Raw genomic sequence first — 26641 nt, 5'->3', positions numbered from 1 at the left:
CCAAACAATAAACAACGTTTATTCATTTTCATTTAAATGCAATTTTGCCCCCAAAAATATATGCAAAAATACCCCAAAAAAGGTGAAAAATAGCCCCAAATTTCGTGTTGTTGTAGCCCATATATTTTTTTGGGGTCATTTTGCACTTTGTATTTGGGGTGATTTTGTTTTGGGGCCACTGTTCGCAGAGCCGTAATTTGTATTGCACTTTTCAAATAATATATTCGTATTTCCCGGGAAATATTGCTTTGTTTCCCGGGGAATTCTCGTAGCCAAAATACCGAGAATTCCCGGTGCGGGAATTTCCTACCTAAAACCCTGGAAATGCATCACCATTTAGAAGGATCTAGGTTTGACTGCTCATTAATTCTATTAAATTCGCGGATTCTTAAGATTGGCTCATTCATTGCATACATTGTTTTATGATAAGGTATATAAAAATATTCAGTATTCCTCAGAGAACGGATGGGAGCATTAAAACGTATTAATTCCAGAAGTTGGGGACAATCAATCAAACCATTAATAAGTTTGTACAAAAACATTATATATTGTAAGTATCTACGATTGTAAAGAAGTGCCAAGTGTATTAATTTGCAACGAGCTTCATATGAGGGAAATGGCACGCTAAAATTTATTGAGAAAAGTGCAAACTTTATAAACTTTGTTTTGGAGCCTTTCAATGCGATTAACTTGGGTGTAAGTTGTTGGATTCCAAACAACCAGAGCATATTTCAATCTAGGTCTTACAAGGGAAGAGTAAATGGCCTTGTGAACATACGGGTCAGTGAAATCAGAGCATTGACGTTTTATGACGGCTAAAAGAGCGTAAGCCTTGGGCATAATGTATTCAGTGTGCAAATTAAATACTAATTTTGAATCGAAGTAAACACCCAAATCTAGTATTTCTGAAACTTGTGAAATGCGCTTATGATTAACATAATACTCCATAATTATGCGACCGTAACATACGTAAAAACATTTATTAAGATTAAGTAATATACAGTTACTTGGACACCAATTCACAATGTTAGTTAAATCAAGCTGTAATAAAGTTGCATCTAAGAGATTTTTAGTGCTTTTAAATAGTTTTATATCATCAGCATACAATAAACATTGTGCATTAGACAAACTACTGGATAGATCATTAATGAAGAAATTAAATAAAAGTGGGCCCAGGATACTACCTTGGGGAACACCAGAATTTGCAATATAAGCTTCAGAGTTTTTACCATCAATTGATACAGTATAACTCCTACTAGATAAATATGATTTAATCCAATTTAAACATCTAGAATGAATGCCCATTTTAGATAGCTTTTGTAGTAGAATGTAATGTGAGACCTTGTCAAATGCTTTGGAAAGATCTAAATAATGGTAATGATTCTCTATGCTCTGAATACAAAAATTAGTAAATTTTAATAGATTTGTTGTTATTGAGCGACCTTCAACAAACCCATGCTGATTAGGAGATAATACATTTTTAAAGCAGCAATATAACTTGCGATACATGGCATGCTCAACTATTTTCGAGATGTTAGATAATTTGGAGATAGGTCTATAATTTTGTATGTCTGATCTATCTCCAGACTTAAAAATTCGCGTAACATACGACACTTTCCAGCAATCAGAAGAAACACCTTCCCTTAAGGAAGTATTAAAGATATTAGTTAACGGAAAGCTGACAGAAACAGCAAGCTGCTTTAAAAGATAAGCAGAGAATCCATCTACATCGAGCTTATTTGACATCTTTAAACAATCAATAGCTCTGATAACATCTTCATTATCTAATTGGATATATCCAAAATTCATACAAGGTTGCACCAATTCAAGAAATCCAGTTCCGGTATCTTGCAAATCATAATTAAAATTTGATTTAAAAAATAAAGCGAACAAATTGCACACATCAACAGTGTCTTCAGCAGCAACATCATCTAAATGCATTATTGACAGATAATCTCTAGAAGTTCTTTCAGAATTAATATACTGCCAGAACAACTTCGGATTATCTTTTATTTTATCCTGAAAACTAAGAATATATTGTTTGTATAAAAACTTATTAAGGAAAGTGAACTCACGAGAGTAATGCTTGTATAATTCAAAACTGTGAGTATCATTATACTTTTTATAAGATTTGTGGAATTTATTTCTTAAGTTTTTCAACTTTTTTAAACCTGAGGTATACCATGGAAGTTTATACACCTTATCATTGTGCGTTTTTATATATTCTTTAGTAAAAGAGCGCATTATATTTACAAATTTTATGTGACATTCGGTGACAGACAAGTTTTTAAAACAATTTGCCCAATCATATGAATCAATAGAAAGCTTTAAATTCTCATAATTACAGTTGACCAGATCTAAATATACATTATTCGATTCATTGCACTTTGGAAAGAAAACAAACTCTAAATCAAGCTCCAGAGCTAAATGGTGCATATCTTGGACACAAAATGGATAACTGCAAACTCTAATTTCAGACTTCAAGTTATCACTCAAAAAAATTAAATCCAATATTCGATTTAATGAATTCATAAAATGATTAATCTGCTTTAAATTCACAATTAAAAAGCTATTAATAACATTTATTTCGATATCAGAATTAACATTCATTGGATACAAATATTCAACAACAGCAACTTCACTCCATATCAGGTTACTTAGATTGAAATCACCAAATACAGCTATTTCCTTTTGGTTAAATTCTACGGAAATGTGGACAATGTTCTGGACATGTTTATCGTAGACTATAAATGAACTATTGGGAGGTATATATGACGCGAATATTATTAGCGTGTTGTGATTCATAATTTTTACGCACAATTGATCCAAAATAGAGTTGGTATCAGGTAAAATGATTTTTAGAGCTTTTATAGCATGACGGACAACAATTAGTACTCCCCCACAACAATCCAGCATAATCCCTATCCTTTCTAAACACTTGAAATAAGCGAGTATTGAAGAATTCCTAACTTGCGAAATCATTATTTAACCATGTTTCAACGAAAATAATGACATCATAATTACATTGGCATGTCCGCAGAAACATATCTTTGCTTTTGGTACGTAGACCAGATACATTTTTGAAATAAATCCTTATGTTATGACATGGTTGGCTAGATATTATGCTTGTGCTATCGGCATTTGGCTCCGCTGAAAAAACTGAAATGGTCGAATCTTCACACTAGCAGGCCAGAAATCAGGTTTCAATAAGGCACTATAAAAAGCGTCTGGACTACCAAGTTTAAAACTAACTTTTCTTAGAGAATCCATATTTGCATCCTTTTTAACAAGCTTCCTGCATAGCAGATTTTCACGATTTTACTTTGGACATATGCTATTATTTGTTCCTCTGATACAAATGGCTTGAACAAGGATAAATGTACCCATTTCCTGCTGGTTACCACGTCCAATTCATTGCTCGTATTTTTGCTATGACGTTTATTCCTCTTATTAGGTATATGAATCCAATAATTAATGTTTGCAGGGTTGCTACTAATATCTCTATATTCAGTAGTCTCAGAGTTTGCGTGTGATGACAACGCTCTTGAGTGACTTGCTTGAGTAAGCACACTTGCGGTATTATTAACAACATCTCTGTTGTTTCTCATTACAGCATTAACAACGGATGAAGAAGCATGAGGCAAATTTGCAATTTCAATATTTTGATTTGAACTGCATAACGTACCAACATTATGAGTGATATTTGATTGTTTATTTTCATTTGTCCGTTCTTCGTTCTCTTCGTTGTTTGAAGCAAACGAATAATGGAGGTGTAGAGACGACTCGTTATTTGACGGGGCAGATGTATGCCGATAATTTCAAGTACTCTCATTTGGGAGAAAACTATTATTTCCAACTCCCTCACGACTCTCATTTATAAAAGAAGTTAATAAATATCTCAATTCTTTAACCTCAGCAGAAAGTGAACAAACGACACCAACTAAATCTTTAGATGCTGAAAGACAGTCATCACAATTGAAAAGAATGTTTTTTGTTTATTTATAATATTTAAAACGGATTGATCTTCAAGTTCTGCACAAAATAAATGTAGTTTGGAATTGCAGATTGAACATTTAATGAACTTGCCAGCTTGTAAAAGCTTAAAACACTTCGCACATATTTTTTTTAGGCGGAGAGCACATTATTACGACCGTAAAGTAAAACAAACCAGCTAAGACTGGACGATATTTTGTCCTAACATACGGGCATGTTCTGGCATTCACCTCTGCACCTCACGTGTATCGAATACACCAAAAGCTTTTCTGCAACACACTTTACACCTAGTTGGGGTGTATTCCTCACACTGTAATTTTGATGGCGAGAGCTGAGTGAATCCTTATTTTTAAAAGAAACTAATTGAAATTTTCTACAAAAACTGCGTAGGACTATAATTTAATGTGTTTTCTATTAGCATTTAAAGAAATATCTAATTTTCTTAACAAAATATGATTTAAAAATGTATTATTTCCAAATTCAACATGTACGCGTTCTTGTAGAAGTTCGTTTCTTTGTTTACGTCTGTTTCGTAAACAATCAAAAGAACAAAGCGCACATACCCACAAACGCATTTTTTCAACACAGACTGGTATTTTTTCATTGTTAATGATAAAGTTTGAAAGCTGTAATAAAGCTTTCCAAAGTTCTTTCGTGAAATATGAAAGCTCTTTTCACTTGAAATACAGAACATCAATTGCTTTCACAAGTGAAGTGCATGTGTGATGTGAAATGGATACACGGTGAATTCCAGAACATGCCCGTTAGTTTCAGTTTGCCGATAGGCAATACCGGTCCACAACTTCCGGTGCTTCCCCTTAATATTTAAAATGGTCTCTCTTGAACGGGGCACAATAAATTTGGTCAAAATTTTGGATTTTCTAATATTATGTCCAAATTTAGTTTAACTTCACAAATGGCCCATATCGGTCCTCTCCTTAAGGTACCTCCTGTTCGAATCTGTTCGAAGATCCGTTGGAAATGTATACCGATGCCGTTCGTTGTGGCCCTGCTTCCTGGCGCACTGTTCCAAAAGTTATACGATGGCCCACTGAAATAACTAGTGGGCGCGATATCTATCTATAACTCTCAAAATCAGATCCACTTCCATAATGGACTATGTCGGTCCAATTATTTAAGTTCCTCCTCCGCAACCCTTGTGAACTTTAATCATATTCCACATTTTTGCTGGCTAGTTTAAATGTCCAAAAAGTGCCATAAAATCTGAAAAGACCCCAAATATATTCGATATGTCTGTAGATGAAAGTTTCAATTCACATAGGCTGAGGGTATATCTCTGTCCGCAAGCCGACTGATACTTTTTTACTTTTATGTTAATTTTCATGAATTTCTGTTAATTTAAGATATTGAATTGGAACGTAAATTTTTATTATGCAGTTACTTAAACTGATTTAGTTTTACAACAGTCATGTATTTATCGCTTATTCTTACTCATGGTTCACACATACACAACAGTTGCTGCAATTTTACAATTCCGTTTTGACCTTCATTTTCATATTCTGCAGGGGTGGAAAAAAGTAGCAAATATGGGTAGAAAACGTACAATGAAATTATGGCAATTCTGCATCACGCATTTTTAGAGGAATTTTTACCTGTATGGTTGATTTTCATCCGAATTCATCTATTTTTAAAATCATACATAGTTTTCAGTTTTATTTTTTACAGTGTACAAGTTCCGATACAGGCGTATGGACTTGTAGGGGCTCTAAATCTACAGAGTAGTTTTAGAACCGAAATTAATTGTTGTCCAAAGACGAACAACAACAACACTTCAATGAATATAGACAACACAACAAGTATTCAGGCGATACTTACGTGTTGCTATTAGGAAACTGGTGCTGTAGGTTGGTTTAAATAAAACACTAGGTTAATTTATAGACGCAGGCGGTCTGAAACTTTCGTTTTATTTATAGTTATATTATTCTGCGGCAAAGATGCTGCTTCTGCTTCAAGTATTACAGATTGATTGCCAGATTTGACGTTGATGACATTTTATATGGCGCCAATAAATACAAATTGTCGAGATTTTTGACAGTCGTCGGAAATAATGTCACATAGGCTCCAAACCTCGACATGCCGGGCCCCTTGCACTAGTGCAAAATTTAGTAATGGCTGATGGATGTGAAACAATAGGTTATGTCGGCTTCTGGTGCAGTATTTTATAGAACATTATTAAATTTGATTTGTCTCAAGTTTGATAAACAAAACAATTTTCAGCAAACATCTCAACGTCCACTTGTGCATCTTCTTCGTCGCCTTCTCCAGAGTTTGAAACACAGCATATTGTAGCCAAATGTGCAGATCGTCTTCCTTCTTTATAGCCCTCATCCGGAGATTGTAAACACAGTGTGTGTTCTATTTATTTTTTCGTAAGGAGTTCTTGATCCAATTTATTTTTAGACTCTGAAAAGACTTTGAAGCAGACATGTGCACCATACTCCATATGGTATATTAATATAAGTAAAACTCAAGCTTTAGATTCACTTTTCTGGCTAAAGTGAAACCTTTTTTCAAAAATAGGCTCTTGAAAGTATTTCTTTCAGTTCAATTTTCAACTCTAGTAGTTGCATTTTTAAGCTTTTCTGGCTAAAGCGTAACCATGTTCATGCTGAAGGAATCAGCTCAATCTTTCCATCTTACCACCTCTAGTGGTTACATATATTCGTAAAAACATTATTTCAATGGAAATTTTAATAAGTCTGTTTTTTATATTAAACGGACACTCTTTGACATTACTGATATTATCCATTGACATCTCAAAGTGTGTGTTATGCTTTACAGGCTCAAGCGAAACCATTTTCTGTTAATAAACGATCAATTCTTAAAATCGTTATTAGAATAATAACCACCTATCATATTTTTAATTGAAAAGTTTCTTGAGGCACCTCTAGTGACTCACTAATAAATTTGTTTTAGTTTTTTTTAGGATCAATGCGAAACATTAACGATTCTATTCATTTACATTTTTCTTTTGATTAGCCACCTCTACTGAAATTTTCTTCCGTTGAGGATCTACATTTAAAAGGCTGTTGTCTGCCAACCATAGTGGCTAATTGTTTTTTACTTGTTCTTTTGCATCCACCTATAGTGGTGTCATAATTCACTTAATTGAAATTATTTTTAATTTAGATGTCACCTCAAGTGACTTTTACTTCTTTCATATATTCTTCTTACTCGGGTGATTTGCCAAAACCTAACCACCAGTTAATATGACACTAGATCCTTTTTGAATCATTGTTCCCACAAGGGACAATAAAATATATGTATTTTATATTCTTCATCAAACCTGAAAGGTTTCACTTTCATCATTTTGTTCCAAATTACAAACACAAGTACCAATACAGTCGAATGAACTTGTACTTTGAAATTAAACAATTGATAAACATACATAGTTTCACATCTCAAATTAATACATCATTTCTGTTATTCAACAATATTCATCTATTGTTTTATGTCTCTTTTTGTTTTGTTTGCCATATTTTTCATATTTCTGTTGTTAGTTATGGGTCCATAGATATACCATCCAAAGATGGAATTTTGAGCTATCATGCTCCCAAGTATATTCCTTCTAGTTCCATTTAATAGAATATATGGTATTAAGTCACTGCCTATTCAACTTGATCCGACTTTAGGAACGTTGGATCAGCAAGTTTTAAGTTGTTAATTTCTCTCATATTTAAATTATTATATGATTTAGTGGGAATTGAACTGGTCAGATTTTGCATTATTATAACATCTGCTGTTACATCTGAGTTCTCTCTATCTCCACACAAAGTTATGCTACACTTTTCGTTACTATGTGCGACCATAGACCCATTAAGTCCACTTATATTAACATTAGATTCTTTTGTTCTAATACCAATTTGTTTTACAATGCTGTTTGTTATGAATGATCGTTTTGATCCTGTATCTATTAAAGCCCTTGCAGTCAAAGTTTTTCCGGCATGTTTGATTTTTACAAGCGCCGTTGGTAACAAAACATCATCATCACTCATTGATAAAAGAGTTTCTATATTAGAGCTTTGAGGTGCATTATTAGAAGTACACGGTATGTCATCTGTCGTGACGTGTGATATAGTTTGTCTATTTGCCTCCGAACGAGGACTTTGAGAAGCACGTGTTGGTGAGTTCGTACTTGTTGGAAATTGTGTCGCATTTCCAATATGCAACTTTGTGTGATGTTTCTTCTTGCAATATAAGCATCTATGCATACTAAAACATTCTTGAGTTGCATGTCCACTTTTCAGACAATTATTACACAAACAATTCTCTTGCGAATATTCAATTCTTTGCTTTATTGACATATTATTAAATCTCACACAGTTCTTTAGTATGTGGTTTTTACCACACATGACACATCCATTAGATAGTGTCGTGTGCGCATTTTGATGCGCTGTAAATTCGTATTCATTGGTCGGAGGTACTTGTCTCCTCAGACTATCGATTCGCTCAAGAACTCGATGCCTGTTTCTTAGGAAATCTTCCATTTGAGACCATTTGGGTAGCTCTGAATGTGATTCGAGCGATTTTTCCCAAAGGGTCAAAGTCTCAATCGGAAGTTTGGTTGAACACAAATAAATTAATATCGGATCCCACTGATCCACTTTTACATTGTGTGCCTTCAAAATAGCTAGACAGTCGCTAACTGTGGATTGAATTCTCTTTATATCTTCACTAGATTCAACCTTTGCTGGCGAAAGATTGAATAACATTTTCAATTGATTATCCACTAATACTCTTAAATTTTCGTATCGCAATGATAATGCTTCCCACGCTAAGGGAGAATTCTGATCTGATAATGGATAACGATCAACAATTCTCCCAGCTTCACCCTTTGTTTTGTTACGCAAATGGTAAAGTTTTTGCGCTGGCGTAAGTCTGGGATGATTACCATATATGGCCGTAAACATATCTCTAAAAGTTGGCCATTCTTCATAACTTCCGTAGAAGTCTTGAGTGTCACAAGGTGGCACTTTAATACAAATTTCCGACATATCAAAAGCAGCTGAGCTGTGAAATAGTGACGGATTTGTAACTTCGCCTCTAGCGGTATTATTCTGATTTTTATCTTTTCTATTCTTTAAAATTTCTAATAAATTGGCCTTTGTCGTTTGATAAATGTCTCTGACGGACTCAAACATTTGTTTGGCTTTCAATTTATATTTTTTCTCTTTCTCATCTTCTGTTGCAGTAAAAAAGACACATTCAAATGCACTGTGTACATTGTGCCAATCTTCATCAATCGATTCTATTTTAGTTTCTATTAAAGAATCCGAAAGATCTTTCTCTGGAGTATTTCCTAGTTTTCTGCACGTTTGCATAAGGCTGTCGGTTTCGTATTCAAATTTAGCACAAGTTATTGAATCCATATTGATATTATAAATTTATGAGTTTTTTATGTTATTATTTTTATGTAAATTATTTATCGTTATTATTTATCTGTTTAAAATTTATTTCTTATTATTTTATAATTTTTTATTATTTATATTATACTATCAAACTATAACTATCGCTTTATTTATTTTAAAATAAAGTGTAATTATTTCGTAAATTGGTTTGTGTTTGTAGTATAATTTCCGTATTCTCAATAAAAATTTAAATTATAAATTTTTATGAAAAAATTATATTATATTTTTATATTATTTTTAATTATTTGCAAATGTTATGTTATTTATTAACTTATTTGTTATATTTTATTAAATTATTATTTATTTGTTATAGAAATTATTATCGTTTTTTTATTTTTCGAATTCAATAATTTATGCTACGTTTTATACGTCACGGTCTACAACCTTACCTTACGTTACACTAATTCCTTAAGGTTTGTGTCCCCACTAAATGATCAATAGTCGATATGGCAACAATTAAATACTGACAGATCGATCAAGCACAACAATAAACAGATGGCAATATTCGTTTATATGTTGTAAATGACAAATGAAAACAAAATAAAAACAAATGTGAAGAAATGATGAATAAAAGTGATGAGTGATTGTTGTTTTATTAAAAATGATGAAAGTATGTGTTATTATGTGCTAAAAGTGATAATACACACAAAAATCGTTGATTCTCTCTTTTTTCAAATTGCACTGGTATTTGTTGACTGTGTTACTGTGTACAACAAATAATGCAAAGACCGCCACAATCAAACACTGAATATGGGCAGAAAATTTTGGATTTTTTTCACACAATTTCTATCGAAATTTTTATGATTTTTTTTTGCAAATCAGCCGATTCGTTTTAAAAGGCTCGAAGGACCATGTACAAGTTCCGATACAGGCGTATGGACTTGTAGGGGCTCTAAATCTACAGAGTAGTTTTAGAACCGAAATTAATTGTTGTCCAAAGACGAACAACAACAACACTTCAATGAATATAGACAACACAACAAGTATTCAGGCGATACTTACGTGTTGCTATTAGGAAACTGGTGGTGTAGGTTGGTTTAAATAAAACACTAGGTTAATTTATAGACGCAGGCGGTCTGAAACTTTCGTTTTATTTATAGTTATATTATTCTGCGGCAAAGATGCTGCTTCTGCTTCAAGTATTACAGATTGATTGCCAGATTTGACGTTGATGACATTTTATATGGCGCCAATAAATACAAATTGTCGAGATTTTTGACAGTCGTCGGAAATAATATCACATAGGCTCCAAACCTCGACATACAGGCAATTCAAATTATTTTGGTACATGAATAGTACATTTTTATTCACAAAGTACGTTTGTTACAAAAATGCTAAAAATGCAACCCTTCTGTTAAACATAAGAAAAACGGTCAAAACGGAATTGAAAAATTGCGGCAACTGTTGCGTATGTGTGAACCATGAGTCAATTTCCACTATTTATTTTGTATTCTTTCTTGTTGTAATCGCTCTTATGTTTTTTTGTGATAATTCAGTGACGTCGTTGCTGTTCATTCAATTCTCTTGTATTTGTCACCCTTTCGCTCGTTTATGTTATGTTATTGTTCGCTCAATGTGAGTTGTGTATATGTTGCACTGATGAATTGAAACATTGAAGATGAGAGGGAATTTTAAATAAATACGGGAGAATTGTGAGGGAGTGAGTCAGTTATAATTCAGATCGCGAATTGAAACAAGTCGTTTAGGAAAAGTTAAAGTAAAGTCAATAAATCATTGTAGAATCGTAATCTAAAAGAATCCGCGATTTATTTGGTACACGTCGCTTCGGGGAATAAAACAACGTCTACACGGGATTTAGTTAAACCTAATTCCGCAATATTATATATCATTTTCGATATTCTATAAATTTAAAGTTACAAGACACAGTTTTTCCAGATCTGATGATATTATCACTTATATTATTTCTTTTCAAGCTATAGAATGCAAAATTAAGTTACTATTGGATTCTGAGATATTATAATTGTTTGCGGAGGCAATAAAAGAAAAACCCCAAAAAAGAAAACAAAATAACAACAGTATCAATTTCGTTATAATAAAAATAATTAATCCTTTATTTAAGAAATATTGTTCGAAGAAACAATATGTTTACCTTTTATTTAACAATTGGTGTTGCTTAGTGGACGAATATCCAAAGAGAAGGTGGACGAAAATCCAAGATATTACTTCAATCGACGAAAATCGAAAGACAACCCTTTATTTGCAAAAGAGAGAATAAAAAACGATGGACACTGCAAAGTGGCGTCAATTTTTAGTACACTCTCATTAGAATTTGACATCTTTCACTTTGTGTGAAAACACAAAGTTGCACTTCTGCTAAATGGTCAAGTTCTAACGGAAGAAATGAAACATCATAATTTGAAAAGAGAATGGAACTATTCGTAATTAAACATTGCCGGCCACCTTGAAATATCCAGCAATGTTTTAACTTATATTCTAGTTATTTAATTAGGAATACATATGAAATAGTATTTTATATTGAATGGCGGAACCTTCAAGAAAGAGCATTTTAGCATTTTCTTTCTTTTTTGTACATTTCTTATAATATAAATGGCTCGGAAAGCCCATGTGGTCCCGCGGACCCATGCCAATTTCCATTGGCGCTGCATGCACTACTACTTAGTACCGAAGCGTTGTTCAACCTCCCGGATAGGAGCGATTCGATACAATCACATTTCCTTGTAACTGAAAGAAACGAAAAGTTGTTATATCTCCCGGATAGGAGCGTCTTCGTTTTATTTCGCCTGAAGTGCGCTATCGACCAGCAAATTCTAAACTCCCGAATAGGAGCCACTACAAAGAATCTGCTTCCAACTACATGTGGTTTATAAATATTCATAAATTTTTACTCGTCAGACTAGTAATAGCTGAGAGTAGGTTGTCTTATACAATTTTTCTACTATATGAAAAAAGAAAGAAACCAATTTATGTTCATCACGAACATTACATTTTAATCAGAATGATTAATTAATTTCTTCGTCGTCCTAAAACACCGTGTTACTTTGCACGAATTGAAGACCATGATTAGCGCACGAAAAAACGTTTTATTGTAAACCACTAATTTACACGAAGTGCGAGAATTGTTCGATCAGAAGAACCACGAAATCGTCCATTTGAATATCGTGTACCGATAACAACTGTTTGTCCTTCTGAATATTTCATTCAAATACTATTCCACATCTAGAAGTAGTTGTATAACAGCATGAATGTTTTCAGTTGTGAAATTGGTAAACGACAGACAGGGAGATTCAAGATTACGTTGAAGAAGATTTGTAGCAAAGTACTTCGACGTAGTCAATAACACTAAATTCAAAAAAGGGCGAATGCTTCACATGAACATGTGAGAAAATTAGTTCAAATATTTCCTTTCCTGTAAGAAGTGCATTTCGAATTTTTATTTTCCTCATGATTTGCATATCTCACTGCTGTAGAATACACTCTTATACTTGGAGAAAGCGGACCAGTAATGATCCAACCAAAAGCTGTATTTTGAGCAACCAAAGAACCCAAAACATTGAACTCAATTCCGTGTAAAAGGATTTGAGAATAAAGGTCAGCACCTATTAGAATGTCTACTCGCCTGCAGTCGAATAACTGTGGGTCAGCCAAACGAATATTTGGAAGACCCGAGTATAATCCCTTACCAATGGGAGTCGAAGGCAAATTTCCTGAAATGCTACGAACTACCAATGCATTAAGCTTTATGCGAAACATTTCATCGCTTGTGGAACCAATATCGAATGAGCAGCACTTGTTGGATCTATCGGAAATAGTTTGATCAACCCCTAAAATAGTATCCGCTGTTGATGTGGTAAAAATACCAATTTTTTGTTGTAACTCCTCAGTAATGAAGGAGGCTTCTGAAGCAGGGTCAATAAGGGCACGAACAGGGTGTGAAACTCCCTGGTGAACGATATTCACCATAGCCGTTCCTAATACGACTTTCCTATTTTCTGCAACCTGGAACACTTGCCTATTTGTTGAAAAGCTACCAGACGACGAAGAAGAGAGGTCTGGGCTTTGAACTGATACATTTTGCGACACTTTAGGCGTACTTGAATAAGAATTTGACGAAGTCGATTTAGGAGAACCCATATGGAGGGAATTTTCACGATGTAACAGCGTGTGATGTCGCATGTTACATTTTGAACAGTTATGGTTACTTAGACATTTATGTACTTCATGATCGAGCATTTTAAGAATTTGGGACAGAATCTTAAGGGATGAACTAACTTAGGGCACATAATACAAAATCGACCTGAAGAGGTAGATGAGGAATTGAAAAGACTCAGTTTGGAAAACTTGCTTTCATGTTTATTATTGGATTCAATTCCCCTAATGTCACGAAGACACGTAAGTGTCTGAATTCTTTTTGTAAGAAAGGAATCTAATTCTTTTCATGAAGATAGGACCGATTTATTTTGAACATTTTGTTCCCACAATTGAAAAGTGTTTGTGGGTAATCTTTGGATGCAAGTGAAAACAAGAATCGGATCCCAATCGTTGGTCAAAACATCATAAAGTTCCATAGCAGAAATGCAACTATTTATACCCCGCTGTAATTGTTTCAATCCTGAACATGATTCTATATCAAAGACCGCAAGGTCGAACAATAACTTTAATTGGTTATTTACTAGAATTCGTATATTGTCGTATGTTTTTTTTTTTTTTAAAGCATTCCAAGCCAAATAAAAACTCCTATTCCTTAAGTGAAACTTTGAAACGATATCTTTGGCGTCGCCACAGGTTTTCTTTAATAAGTGGCATAGCTTTTTTATATCACTTAAGCGCTTGTTGTCAATAAACAATGCCGAGAAAAGATCCCTAAATTTAGGCCATGATAGAAAATCGCCATCCAAAATGTCGATATCACAGGGTGGAAGGTTTAAACTGTGGAAACTATTTTCCACAGTTTAAACCTCATTATATGAAGCGGACGATCTCGTTTGCTAACGTTCAGAAAGAAGAAATATTTCGCCAGAACTCGGAGAATTCATCGACCTAGCTCGATGTTCATCAATTTTCCGATTTAACAATGCAATTGTATTGATATACGCCTTGAGAGCCACGTGATATTTACACTCTGCTGGTGTTATGCCGTTAGGATTGGGCTTATCAGCAGTTTTTAGGAAATTAGGACATTCGTCAAACGTCTCTCTTACCTTTTTCCACATTTCTCTAAATTCAGCAGCCTGAGCTTCAAGAATATAGATATCCATATCTTCATCTCGGAAAGAAGTGAAATTGGAATCAAACGTAATGAGAGCATCTGTAGCTCTTATGAAACAATCTTGAGGAGTAACGGACATTGTGACGAAAATCAGAACCAAAACAGAAACACTTTCTAGAATCTTGTAAATGAAGCAAGAGAAATCGAAAAATTTCCTGAACAAAACGCCGAAAACAATCTAGCTTTAGTATAAAATTCTTTAAACCTGAATATATGTTTCGAAAAATACACTATTTCTTTTTTATTGTACCGAAAAATACAAAAAATGGAACAAATTTTACAAGAAACTGAAAATTTTATTTTTCACTGCGTACTGAAAGCCCTTAAATTTCTCTCATTGCACTTAATTTCGGTTGTGCGTTTCGAATAATATATAATTGTTCCACAAACATCCCATACGGGACAAGGGAGACTTCTCTCATACCAATGAGTGCACCCCGATTCATATTAGCTCAATGATATGGGACCTACTGTTTATCGCCGAGTCCGAACGGCGTGTCTTACGACACCACTTTATAGAGAAGTTTTACATGGCTGAAATACTCAGGAAATGTCGCCAACATTACTGAGGGGTATTTTGCCACCGTTGAAAATTTTTTTGATGTTCCCTGGCCGGGGAATCGAACCCACGACCTTTATTGTGCAAGGCGGGTGTGCATACCTTTGCACCACGGTGACACCCGTTTCGAATAATACACAAACAAATTTCTGAAGAGAATACCAAATGAAAAACCAAAAACTTTCCAAAAATTTAAAAAAAAATGGACGGAAATCCTAAGATTTTGAATAATGTTGACCTACTGCACGGACTGTAAGATGCACACTAATTACCCACAATAACAATAAGAACAATTATTTTGTAAAAAATATTCGAAAACAAATTTCATTAAAATATTCAGAATGAATAAAAAACTGTTCACGCACCCCTCGTATATTTAACTTATGGCGCGGACCTCGTATGTTAATAACATGTGTGTGTATATATCGATCGAACGATCAACAGAACAGATGACTGCAGTGATGGATATTTGTTGTTACAACTCAACGGTTGGTGGCTAGTAGAGTTGTTAGTGTTTTTTCTTCTTTCTTTATTTCGTTTATTTGGCAATTTGAATATGCATTAAAAAAACACTAACAACGATATGAATATTTTTTCTCGAATAGAAAATAATGCCAACAAATACGGATCACTGCACTCTTTAATTATTTTGAGTACCCGAAAAAGAAATGTAGTTATTCTTTATTACTTTACTTTATTACATTTGTTGGAGAACAGAAACACTCGCGAATGCTCACTTAAGCGCTGTTTACACTATCTATCAATGTCATATGAGCTGTCACTCCTTTTATCCATTCGACATCCTTTATGTTTGTCAAAGTCCATACCACTTTTAGTTTTTGCGTACATTTCATATGACCACAAAATATAAATCACGCAAATGAAAACTCTAATCGCACTTATATTTTCGTTTTCTTTACCTATTTCCTTCATTTTTTGGTAAAATTGTTTTCTTCTAACAATTAATTTCTCAACTGCATACGAAAATACATGGCCGAATAAAGCGCTCCCTAAATGAAAAATGTACATATGAGTTGCCACATCATTTTGATAGATGAAAATGTTCATAGTGGTCACACTATGTGTACAACATTCACAGGTAGCAAATTTGACATCTCATATGACATTCATGGATAGTGTAAACTCCCCTTTACTTGACGGTACTCGCCTTACTTAAAATAAGAAATATTGTTCGAAGAAACAATATGTTTACCTTTTATTTTACAATTGGTGTTGCTTAGTGGACGAATACCCAAAGAGATGGTGGACGAAAATCCAAGATATTACTTCAATCGACGAAAATCGAAAGACAACCCTTTATTTGCAAAAGAGAAAATAAAAAAAAAACGATGGACACTGCAAAGTGGCGCCAATTTTTTGTACACTCTCATTAGAATTTGACATCTTTCACTTTGTGCGAAAACACAAAGTTGCATTTCTGCTAAATGGTCAAGTTCTAACGGAACTATTCGTAATTAAACAATAATAATAATAATAATAATAATAATAATAATAATAATAATAATAATAATAATAAGTAAACGATTCTAATATTTTTACTATTCAGAATTTTTCTATTTTAATATATATGATGAAAAGTGAGATCTATGAGAGCAAATTCGCATATAACACATTTTAATGCATATATAATAATATTTATGATTCTAGAAACTTCCTAAAATCAATTCGGAATAAGGCTAGTCACATGGCAAAGGGTCTCGTCCATCATATAAGTTCGAGTAGCTTGGAGACGAATTTAAATACATTTGGAGACATTTCGTAAGTAATGCTGCTTAATAAAAATGTTCAAAATATTTAATGGATATTTTTTTAGGATTGATATAATACTCAGTAGTCCCGTATTGGTTTTGCCAAGATCATGTCAAAGCAACGAAGTATTGGTGGCCAATTTAGGGAAATTTACTGTATGTAATAAAAAAGATAATCTTGTACTAAACTCTGGTGCGACAAAGGCCTTGGACCATTCCGAAAGAATTACCTATTACATTGATGTAAGAAATATCAATTTATTTTCGCTAAGCACGGACAAGCGAAAGAATATTGGGGCAAAAACATTACCAAAGGCAAACGAAATATATTCCTGTCATGATGGTGCCATACCAATTCTGCATGATACAGCTCTACTCTTTCAATGTGTATATGAATGTAAGCCTTTTTTGCATCAAAATTGTAGAGAATCCAAGTACACCCTACTGGTAAGTTGAAAATCTATGTACCAATGTATGTATTATGTACTCCATAAGGAATTTTTTTCTAAAATTTGGTTTTTTATTTCGGCTGAAGGTCATTTTTTGGTTTGGCTTTCTTTTTATTTATCCAATATTTCGATTGTCACCGAGAATCATCTTTAGGGATCTATTACAAAAACAAATTATTACAGGATGATAAATGAAATAATACAACACAAACATTACATTTATTAAAGAAGTGAAGCTTCCATTCGAATTTAACGTCAAGTTAAACTTTTTTCTTTCAAAACTAAAACATTTTCAGGGCAATCATGAATATTTCCCTATGAATTTTCCGCTCGGAAAATAATTTTAAAAAGTGAAATTCTTTTAAGATCATTTTTTAAAACGTTGAAGATTACCAGAATCTCTTAAGGAAGAAACACAATGACTTTTGTTATTTGTTTCACTCTCAATTTCACGTAAATGAAGAAAGGCCAGGTATTCCCTAACACAAATGCGATCTTGGATTTCTTTATTCTTTTAAGGCCTGGATACATAAGCTGCCTCGCCTGGTTGCCTTGCTTTTCTGCTTCATTTCTGAGATAACAAAAATAAAAGAATAAAGAAGGCAGAGCCAATTTTGAACTATGTTGCCCTTTTCTCTTTTATTCTTTTATCAGAAACAAGCAAGGCAAGCAGATCAGGCAGCTTATGTACTCAGCCCTTTACAGAAATTGAGGCTTGGATAAGCATGAATTTCACATTGTGCTCTTACCTTTAGTTATGGAATATTCTCGCCGAATCGACAAAAATATTCCCTTTTTGGACATAAATATGGAAATAAAAAATTGTGAAATTGGGGAAGGGAACAAGTTGCGCACCAAATTTTTATTCATGAAAGCCCTGTTTAAAATATACAACTGGCTTTTACCGAGAATAAAAGAATAAAGAAGGCAGAGCCAATTTTGAACTTTGTTGCCCTTTTCTCTTTTATTCTTTTATCAGAAACAAGCAAGGCAAGCAGGTCAGGCAGCTTATGTACTCAGCCCTTTACAGAAATTGCGGCTTGGATAAGCATGAATTTCACATTGTGCTCTTACCTTTAGTTATGGAATATTCTCGCCGAATCGACAAAAATATACCCTTTTTGGACATAAATATGGAAATAAAAAATTGTGAAATTGGGGAAGGGAACAAGTTGCGCACCAAATTTTTATTCATGATAGCCCTGTTTACAATATACAACTGGCTTTTACCGAGAACTTTTGTTATGTGGCATTGTTAATTAGCTTATTTGAAGGTATGCCCAAGGAATACAGCATTAGCTTCGTTCCTTTACGTTAAAGTTTCTTAAAGTTTTACCACTTTTACCATTTTTAACTCGAAAAGCGTCCCTTAACTCCAAAAAGTAGTAAAACTTGAAGCAAAATTTAAGATAGAGCAAGCAAAAATGGATTTTTCTTTTACTACTTTCTGCTCGACAAATTTCGTGGTGTAAAAAGTGGAAAATCTTTCAAACTGCTGATTTAACATTTATTTGACAATTAAGGTAAAAGAAACAATAAAGGTAAAATAAATATAAATAATAAAAAATGTAAACCAGTGAAATAAAAAATAAAAAACAAAGGAAATTTATTTTGTTTGTTGTTATTTTTTTAAGCAGCCATGTTTGTTTTTTTGACATTGCCGTTCCTTTACTTTTGTGCAAAACTTTTTACGTGAAAGCAATTTTGACAGCTTTCTCTTTTGCTACTTTTACTATTTAAAAAGGAAAGGAATCTGGCAACGCTAAAATGAACAGCCTCTAATAATTACCTGCTCTCGGAAAATTCATTGAAATATAAACAAATTAATAAACAAAATTAAGTATTGTGGCACTTTAGTGTTGTAGAATATTGCGTAGAGTCTATCAATCTGATGGAGCATATTAGATTACGTCGTAATTAAGTGAAGAATTGTATTGTATGAATAGGAAGAAGAAAAAACTTTTTTGCCGCTTTTGTTTGCCTCTTGGATGCCAAAAGAGTAATGATCTTTTGTTTCCATTTGATGATATTTGCTGTTGTTTGATTTGTCTTCGATCATCTGGTTATCTCCGATTATCAATCTCTGTTCCACAACGTTATACATACAGTGCTGCTCAAAACATTTGCAACTGGAATGACTAGATCATATTTTATATAGTTCCGAGGTAGTTTGTGGATTTGAAATGCCAATATTTTTGTAGATTGATTGTTTATTGAATCCTTTTTAAAGATTTAAAAATTAATTTGCAAAAATTTCACTTATTTTAGAAAAATATACAAAACAAAGCTCGAACTCACTTTTGGTTCTGCTCAAAACATTTGCAACTGAGAAAATTTTATTCAAAATCTGAAGAAATTATTTTTGTTTTGATAATTTATTGTGAATTAAACATTTTATTTATTATCTGGAGACATCGTAAAGAAAACCAGTTAACTAAATAAATTAATATATCCTTTGGAATCCTGTGCTCTAAGGATAATTGTTAAACACCAAGGTTTTATTCGATATTTAATAGTCTAGAGTCCAGATTAGAGTCCCGGAACTTTCTATATGAATTTAGATTATTATAGATGATTGCATCCGATAAGAACTTAAGCATATTTTCAAAATATTACTAGTTTTACGTGGTTATATATATGTTTAGAAGCGGTATTATGCCAAAACATTCTGTTATACGACAATTCTGGAGTGTACATGGTGAGATTTTGACATGCTACCTGTCCTGTTAGTTCTTAGATCTGATAAATATCTCGACCTCATATATCCTGTACCATTTCTGTCCATAAAAATACCTCCAGGAAAATATAAAACACCTTCTACATTTTGGGTCAACTTTTTCGTATAAGGGGACTAATTCTATTATCTTTCGTTCTGGTGATCAATCAAATTTTTTCAAGTCATATAACTTAAATATTGATTTATATCGAGGAGAAGTACTCGGTTTCACTACTCCAATAATATAACCACACATTTTTTGAATAATTTCTATGAAAAATTCCATTTTTCCTGGAAATTACTGTTTTCCCAAAATTTGCCTATTTTGGTATACCGGTGTCTTTGGTATGTATCGGAGGAGTTTGTATAGATTTTTCGGTGTCAAGTCTTTTTTTAACATCTGTTGATGACCTCTGAGAGATCTGCTTAATAATTCGTATAATTTGTTGATCATCCCCTGCAGTAGATGTTGTTGTCCTTACATCTCCTTTCCATCTTATGGCGATTTTAGTTCTTTTTACGCGGTATCCAGCTCTGTTTTAGATATTGTTATGTTCCTATGTTTATTTTTGGACCTCGTTGGATCCACAATTTTTTAAAAATTACCGTTTTAGCAAAGCGTTGATAAAAATTTCTGGTCATAATTTAAGTTTTTCTTAAAAAATTGGACATGTCTTGTTTTCGGCATACTTGTCTATCAAAAGTAAACATATGTGGGATAAAATGTACTCCTAATGAAAGCTTTTTGCCCCCTTCTTCTGATTAAATTTAATTTGATGTCAATCAATACAAAAAATTCGTCAAAAATTAACTAATAGATATTCGTAACACGGAGTTGCAAATGTTTTGAGCAGGCAAAAACATGTGTTCCTCCGATATTTCACACATTTTTTAAACATAAGTGTTCATAACTGAATAATGCTTTTTAAATCTTGAAAATATGGTCAATTAAAAATCAAATAACAAAAACAAACATATTTCAAAACTCAAAATGTCCCTAAAAATAGACTGACTGTGATATAGGCATCTGAGTTGCAAATGTTTTGAGCAGCACTGTACATACAGTTTGACAACAAATGCATTGCACAGACCAAACTTGTAAAAAATTTCATAATAATTGTTCGTTTATGGCAAATTATTATGTTAAAAATATACGGTTTTTGCGTTAATCTCTTGCTATTGGCCCAAAAACAACATTGCGTCAAAATATACAACATTTATTTGCAATTTATATCAAATACGGACTAAAATAAGAATTACGTACTACTTTTAGGTGACAATAAATGTATTGCAAAGGGAAAAACTGTACTATAAAACTAAACATTTTTGCAAAATTTTGTTGTTACTATTCAATTTTATGACTTTTGCGGCTAATAATAAACTAACAGTGGTGAATGTGATAAAGTTCTGCGATAAAAAAGCCGTCATGGTGGGCGTTTAATCCAGATGTTTAGCTGCGAAAGCAGAAAGTTTAGGTGGGACTCCAAATGATGAGTGGACTGTATATTTTAAAGCGCAGCTTTTGTTGTTGTTTGTCTCGTAGAGGTTGTGTGGTGTAAATAAACGAAAAAGAAGAGAAATAAAAACACAAGGGTTTTTAGTATTAGTGTTTTGTATATTTATTGGATGTTCGCTCGTAAAGCTTTTACCTTTTTTCGTAAACAATACTTGTTAGTATGGTTAGGTGGACGGAGTCCGTGGACGTAGTTTGTTTATAATGTGTCGAATAACACACTCTACTCAACGTAGCTTTAACTAGACATTGGCGGGAAAAGTGTCAACCTCTCTTGTCAGAATATGTCAATATTACATTGCGCCGAAAGCGCAAAGTTGAATGATTTACGTAGTAGACTATTTCTGACAAGGGGGTTGACACATGACTGAAAGTCAGTCGAATTAGAATAAAAAAGCCAATTTGAACTTTAACAGTGGGTCTTCATACAGGTAAAAAACGCTTGAGAATATATTAAGAGTAAACAATGACGAATCGGCCACAGACAACTATGCAAAGAATGAAAATTTGACTCAATGTGTATTGTCAGATAAAGGACCAATGCAAAACAGTCCTATTTTGGCTTTGAAGACATCAACATACCTCTGGAAAGTATAGGGGAAAAATAGACCCTCAGAGCAGTATTTTGAAACTACCAACAACAGAGCTCTATTTAAAGAATTCTTTTTTACAAAATACATAGATATTATCTTCTACTACCATAATAAATCACAAAAAGTGTGCCAAATCCAGTAAAACCCATCAAATATGGAAATTATACCCCTTCTGGAAAAGCTGGAATGCCGAAGTTTTGGGTATGATATTCCTTATCAACCAAAAAAGTATGTGAAATCGGTTTCACGGACATAATAATGATTGTGAAGACATTCCCACTGACATAATTAGAAAATATTTAATAGTCATTATTCTGAAAGTCACTAAAAAGGATCCCGAAAGCTCAAACAAGTTCAACTACCGCCATTCCAAAGGTCAGATCATCCCAGCAAAATTGAATGGAAGTGATTCCATGTGAAATCATGATTTCACTGGTTCTTTTGCATAAGTGCGAAAGGAGTCGTGAAACATACGATCTTTTTCATAGAATTTTCATGAGTGCAATTGAAGTCGTGAAAGATCCGATCTTTTTCATCGAATTTTCATGAGTGAAATTGACGTGGTGTAAGATCCGATCTTTGTCATAAAATTGTCATGAGTTTAAATAAATTGATAAGTACCCGCACAATAAATTATCAAATACTCATGTACCCTAAGATGAAAGTGATCGATAGTGGCAAAATTTATATATTTTAATTAAAAATACAATGTAAATTTATATCAAACAAAAGGAAAATATATTTTGTGTTTGGAAACCTGTTTCGTTTTGTGGATATTAAAAAGAAGTATGAAAAAGACCCGGTCTATAAACCACGAGCTCCACCGGCCACCAACACAGATATAGTAAAACACATCAAGCTGCAATTATTGGGTTGGCTGGACCATGTTAACAGTATGGATAAAGATGCCACCGGCATATCACCGACGTAGCCAGGGGGGCTGCAGTATTACTGGCTTCAGGACATTACGTTTGTGGCATACAATAATCAATACTTTGGCTTATGAACAACATTTGGAAAAACAATTCTTTTTTTTTTTTGTTTGTGAGATTTTTGATAAGACCAATTCAAATTTTTGAAAGATTGCTGAAGATAAAATGATTGCTTAACTTACATAGTACCGATATTTTTTTGCGATAAAACTTAAAATTATATAAGAAAATTACCTGTTTAAGAATTTCCAAAAAAATGTTTAACAAAAATAAAACGGAATGGCGCCTTCTTTTGAAAATACTGAAAATTTTAAAGGGTAATATAGGGGAATAGATTTGATCTAATCTACTCTCTATTCTCGCAAGCAGTTAAAAAATCGAGTTTTCTAACTGCTTATGTTTTAGGCCAAATTCTTGGAAAAGCCAAATGAAACATTTTAATCCTAGAAGGACAGATAAGAGGTAATACTATAAGAGAATGCAAACAAAGCACAAAAAATTGTGAAAATAACCGAGCTTTACGTAAACTTTTGCAACCACTTTTTGTGGCGTTAAAACATCCAGTGGCAAAAAGTGGGTCAATATTTGCGGTTTTAAATTTTCCATAACTTCTTAAATACATTTTTTAATATCATAACAATTACCAATTCCTTATTGTTGTTAAAATTTGTACAAAAAATCTTAAATCGAGTTCCCAACTACAGCAACTTCATCATATTACTCTAGTATGAAACTTGACCTAGGTACCCTTGGTTTCATGAAATTATTTCAAGGAAACCCTTTTGTGTGGCCAAGGACTTCATAGTTCTTTTATTTTCATATTTTCTATCATTCTTTTAAGGATTATTTATGTACCAAATAAAATTAGAACCACTTCTTAAGACAGTCATTGGCAAATGTAAATTTTTAAATGGTTTTTGGGTGTTGATGCCGTAAAACTGTAAAAGTTATTTTGCTTTTGGCTTTTTACGACTGTTTAGGTGATAGCTCAGAAAGGCCGCAGAGAATAGTTGTTGTTTGTGGAGTTGAGAAATGGTGATACAAACCCGAGTGTTACCGATAAATATAAGAGGAGAAAATAAAAAAAAGGTTTTTAGTTTGTATAAATAATAATATTGGTGTGGGTGATTTATTAAGGCGAAAAGTGCTGATGACTTTACCTGGTGTGGGGTGAGACGCGTTACAATAAACCGAAAAGTACTTCCGTACTGGTGAAGAGATGACTTATAAGTGTTTTGCGTATAAAAACCGAAAGTGAATCAAGGCTGAGGCAATCACTGCTTATTGGAAAGTTCTCACTACGATCCGAACTGAGCGAATACAGTTCCAGGGAGAAATTGCAGAGAAATTCCACTACCAAGAGAGTACTCTCTACGATCCGCACTGAGCGAACATAGTCTCTGAGAAGATTTGTAGGGCAATGATTGGAAATATCACCCTACGGTCCGCCGTAAGCGAACATAGTTTCTCAGAGGGTTTGTAGAGAACACTTAAGGAAGGGAGGCCTCTCTGCGATCCGAACTAGGCGAACAAAAGCTCCCTGGAGATTTGTAGTGAAAATACCAATAGAGAGTTTCTAACTTAAACATTAGCCGCCAGCCTTGAAACACATAGGAGTGTTTCAACATAAAATGGGTGAACTTAAAGTAACTTACAACTAGGAATCCATCAAGTATGTAAATTCAGTTAAGGTGAGCTTTGGCGATTTTATATTTAAAATTCCGTACTGTAATGTATCAAGCTATAGCCGTTGCGTAACTAATACAAATGGAGAAGGTAAAAATAAATTAATGACATGAGCATCATCCCGATGATGATTTAATTGAAAAAAAAGGCATTCATCCGATAAAAGGTGATATTAATTTCTGAATGGCTGTTCTCAAAACCGATTTCAAGTCTTATAAGAGTGTTATATAATTTTAAGTGGTGAAAACCGATAGGAAATGCATCCTGGTAGAAATATTTTAGAATTTTGTTTATCTGTTGGTGCTGCCCTTTGAATTTTATTCACTGGATTTACTAGGTGAAGAGGACATTGGACCAGTTAGAATCCATCCAAATACCGTATTTTGTGCAAGTAATGAGCCGAGTATATTTTGCTGAGTTCCGTCTTTTAATATTTTTGGATATAAGTCAGCTCCAATCAATAGATCTACAGGTCTACTATCAAAGAAGAGTGGACCAGCTAACCGAATGTTTGGCAAACAATGTGTTATATCTGGATCCATTGAGACAGATGGAAGGTCATCGGATATCCGAGGGAGAACAAATGCTTTCATTTGAAGTACCAAAGAAGAATTGATTCTTGAACCGATTTTCAGAGAACAACTTTTCTGAGTATTAGCTGATACCGTTCCGTTTACGCCGGAAATACGAGCTAGAGAAGAGCGAGTGGGCAAATGTAACCGATTTTTAATGGTTTCTGAAATGAAAGAACCCTCAGATGCTGGATCAATCAGAGCTCTAACTGGATACCCTTTACCGTTATGGATTAGATTCACTATAGCAGTTCCCAGAAGCACATTACGATTCTGTAATATATGGAAAACTTGTTGATTTGCTATAGTTGGGTTAGCGCCGGTGGATGTAGAGGCTACGTTGTCATTGTCGTGAACTACAGATTGGCGGGAGGACGAAGGCGTCGAATTTGATGAGGAAGAAGTTGAGGGAGGTGAATTAGTAGAACGGTGGAGGAGGGTGTGATGTCTTCCATGACACATATTGCAATTATGGGCGCTAGTACAAGTTCTAATTGTATGACCCCGTGAAAGACAATTCCAACAACTGCCTTGTTTCTTCACCGTAGAAGATTTTTGGTCAAAAGGCAATTGTTTAAACCTTGGACAAGACCGCAAAGAATGAATTTCCGTAGGACATAGAAGGCAAGTTAACTTGGAAGGTGAATTTAATTTTCTAGAGACCGATTTATTGGTGATAGGTGATTTAAATTCTTTCGAAGAAGACTTTTTATTGGTTTCAGGGCCTTTGATATCACGCAAACAGTCAAGAGTCTGAATTCTTTCAGAAATAAATGAATCCAAGTCTTCCCAAGAAGACAAAGCCGATTTGTCTCTAACACTCTGTTCCCATAGAGTGACAGTTATTCGCGGTAAACGCTGAATACAAATGAAGACTATGATAGGATCCCAATTTACTGTGGTGATATCATATACGGCCATAGCAGATAAACAACTGTTGATACCCCGCTGAAGTGTTTTCAACCCTGAACTAGTCTCACGATCAATATATGGAAGATCAAAAAGAAGCTTCAAGTGACTACTGACAATAACCCGTTTATTGTCAAACCGATTTTTGAGAGCTGTCCATGCTAAGACGAAGCTACGGTGAGTTAGTGGGAACTTAGATACAATTTCTTTAGCTTCGCCGTCTGTCTTTCTAACTAAATGACAGAGTCTCTCAATGTCACTAAGACCAGAATT

At 33.7% G+C, this 26641-nt stretch overlaps 1 protein-coding gene across 2 annotated transcripts in view; it reads left to right on the top strand.

Moving 5' to 3' along the window:
- Positions 1-26641, top strand: part of Vps13D (vacuolar protein sorting 13D) — a 672569-nt gene that overhangs the window by 238724 nt on the left and 407204 nt on the right. For both annotated transcript variants that reach the window (XM_073982994.1, XM_073982993.1), the window contains exons 8-9: positions 16898-17008; positions 17064-17445. In XM_073982994.1, coding sequence (XP_073839095.1) covers positions 16898-17008; positions 17064-17445 — 493 coding nt within the window. The remainder of the gene's footprint in view (positions 1-16897; positions 17009-17063; positions 17446-26641) is intronic.

The sequence above is a fragment of the Musca autumnalis genome, unplaced genomic scaffold (genome assembly GCF_047663935.1).
Source record: "Musca autumnalis isolate F117 unplaced genomic scaffold, ASM4766393v1 scaffold_4, whole genome shotgun sequence".
Lineage (NCBI taxonomy): Eukaryota > Metazoa > Arthropoda > Insecta > Diptera > Muscidae > Musca > Musca autumnalis.
This window is presented reverse-complemented; position numbering and strand designations above follow the sequence as displayed.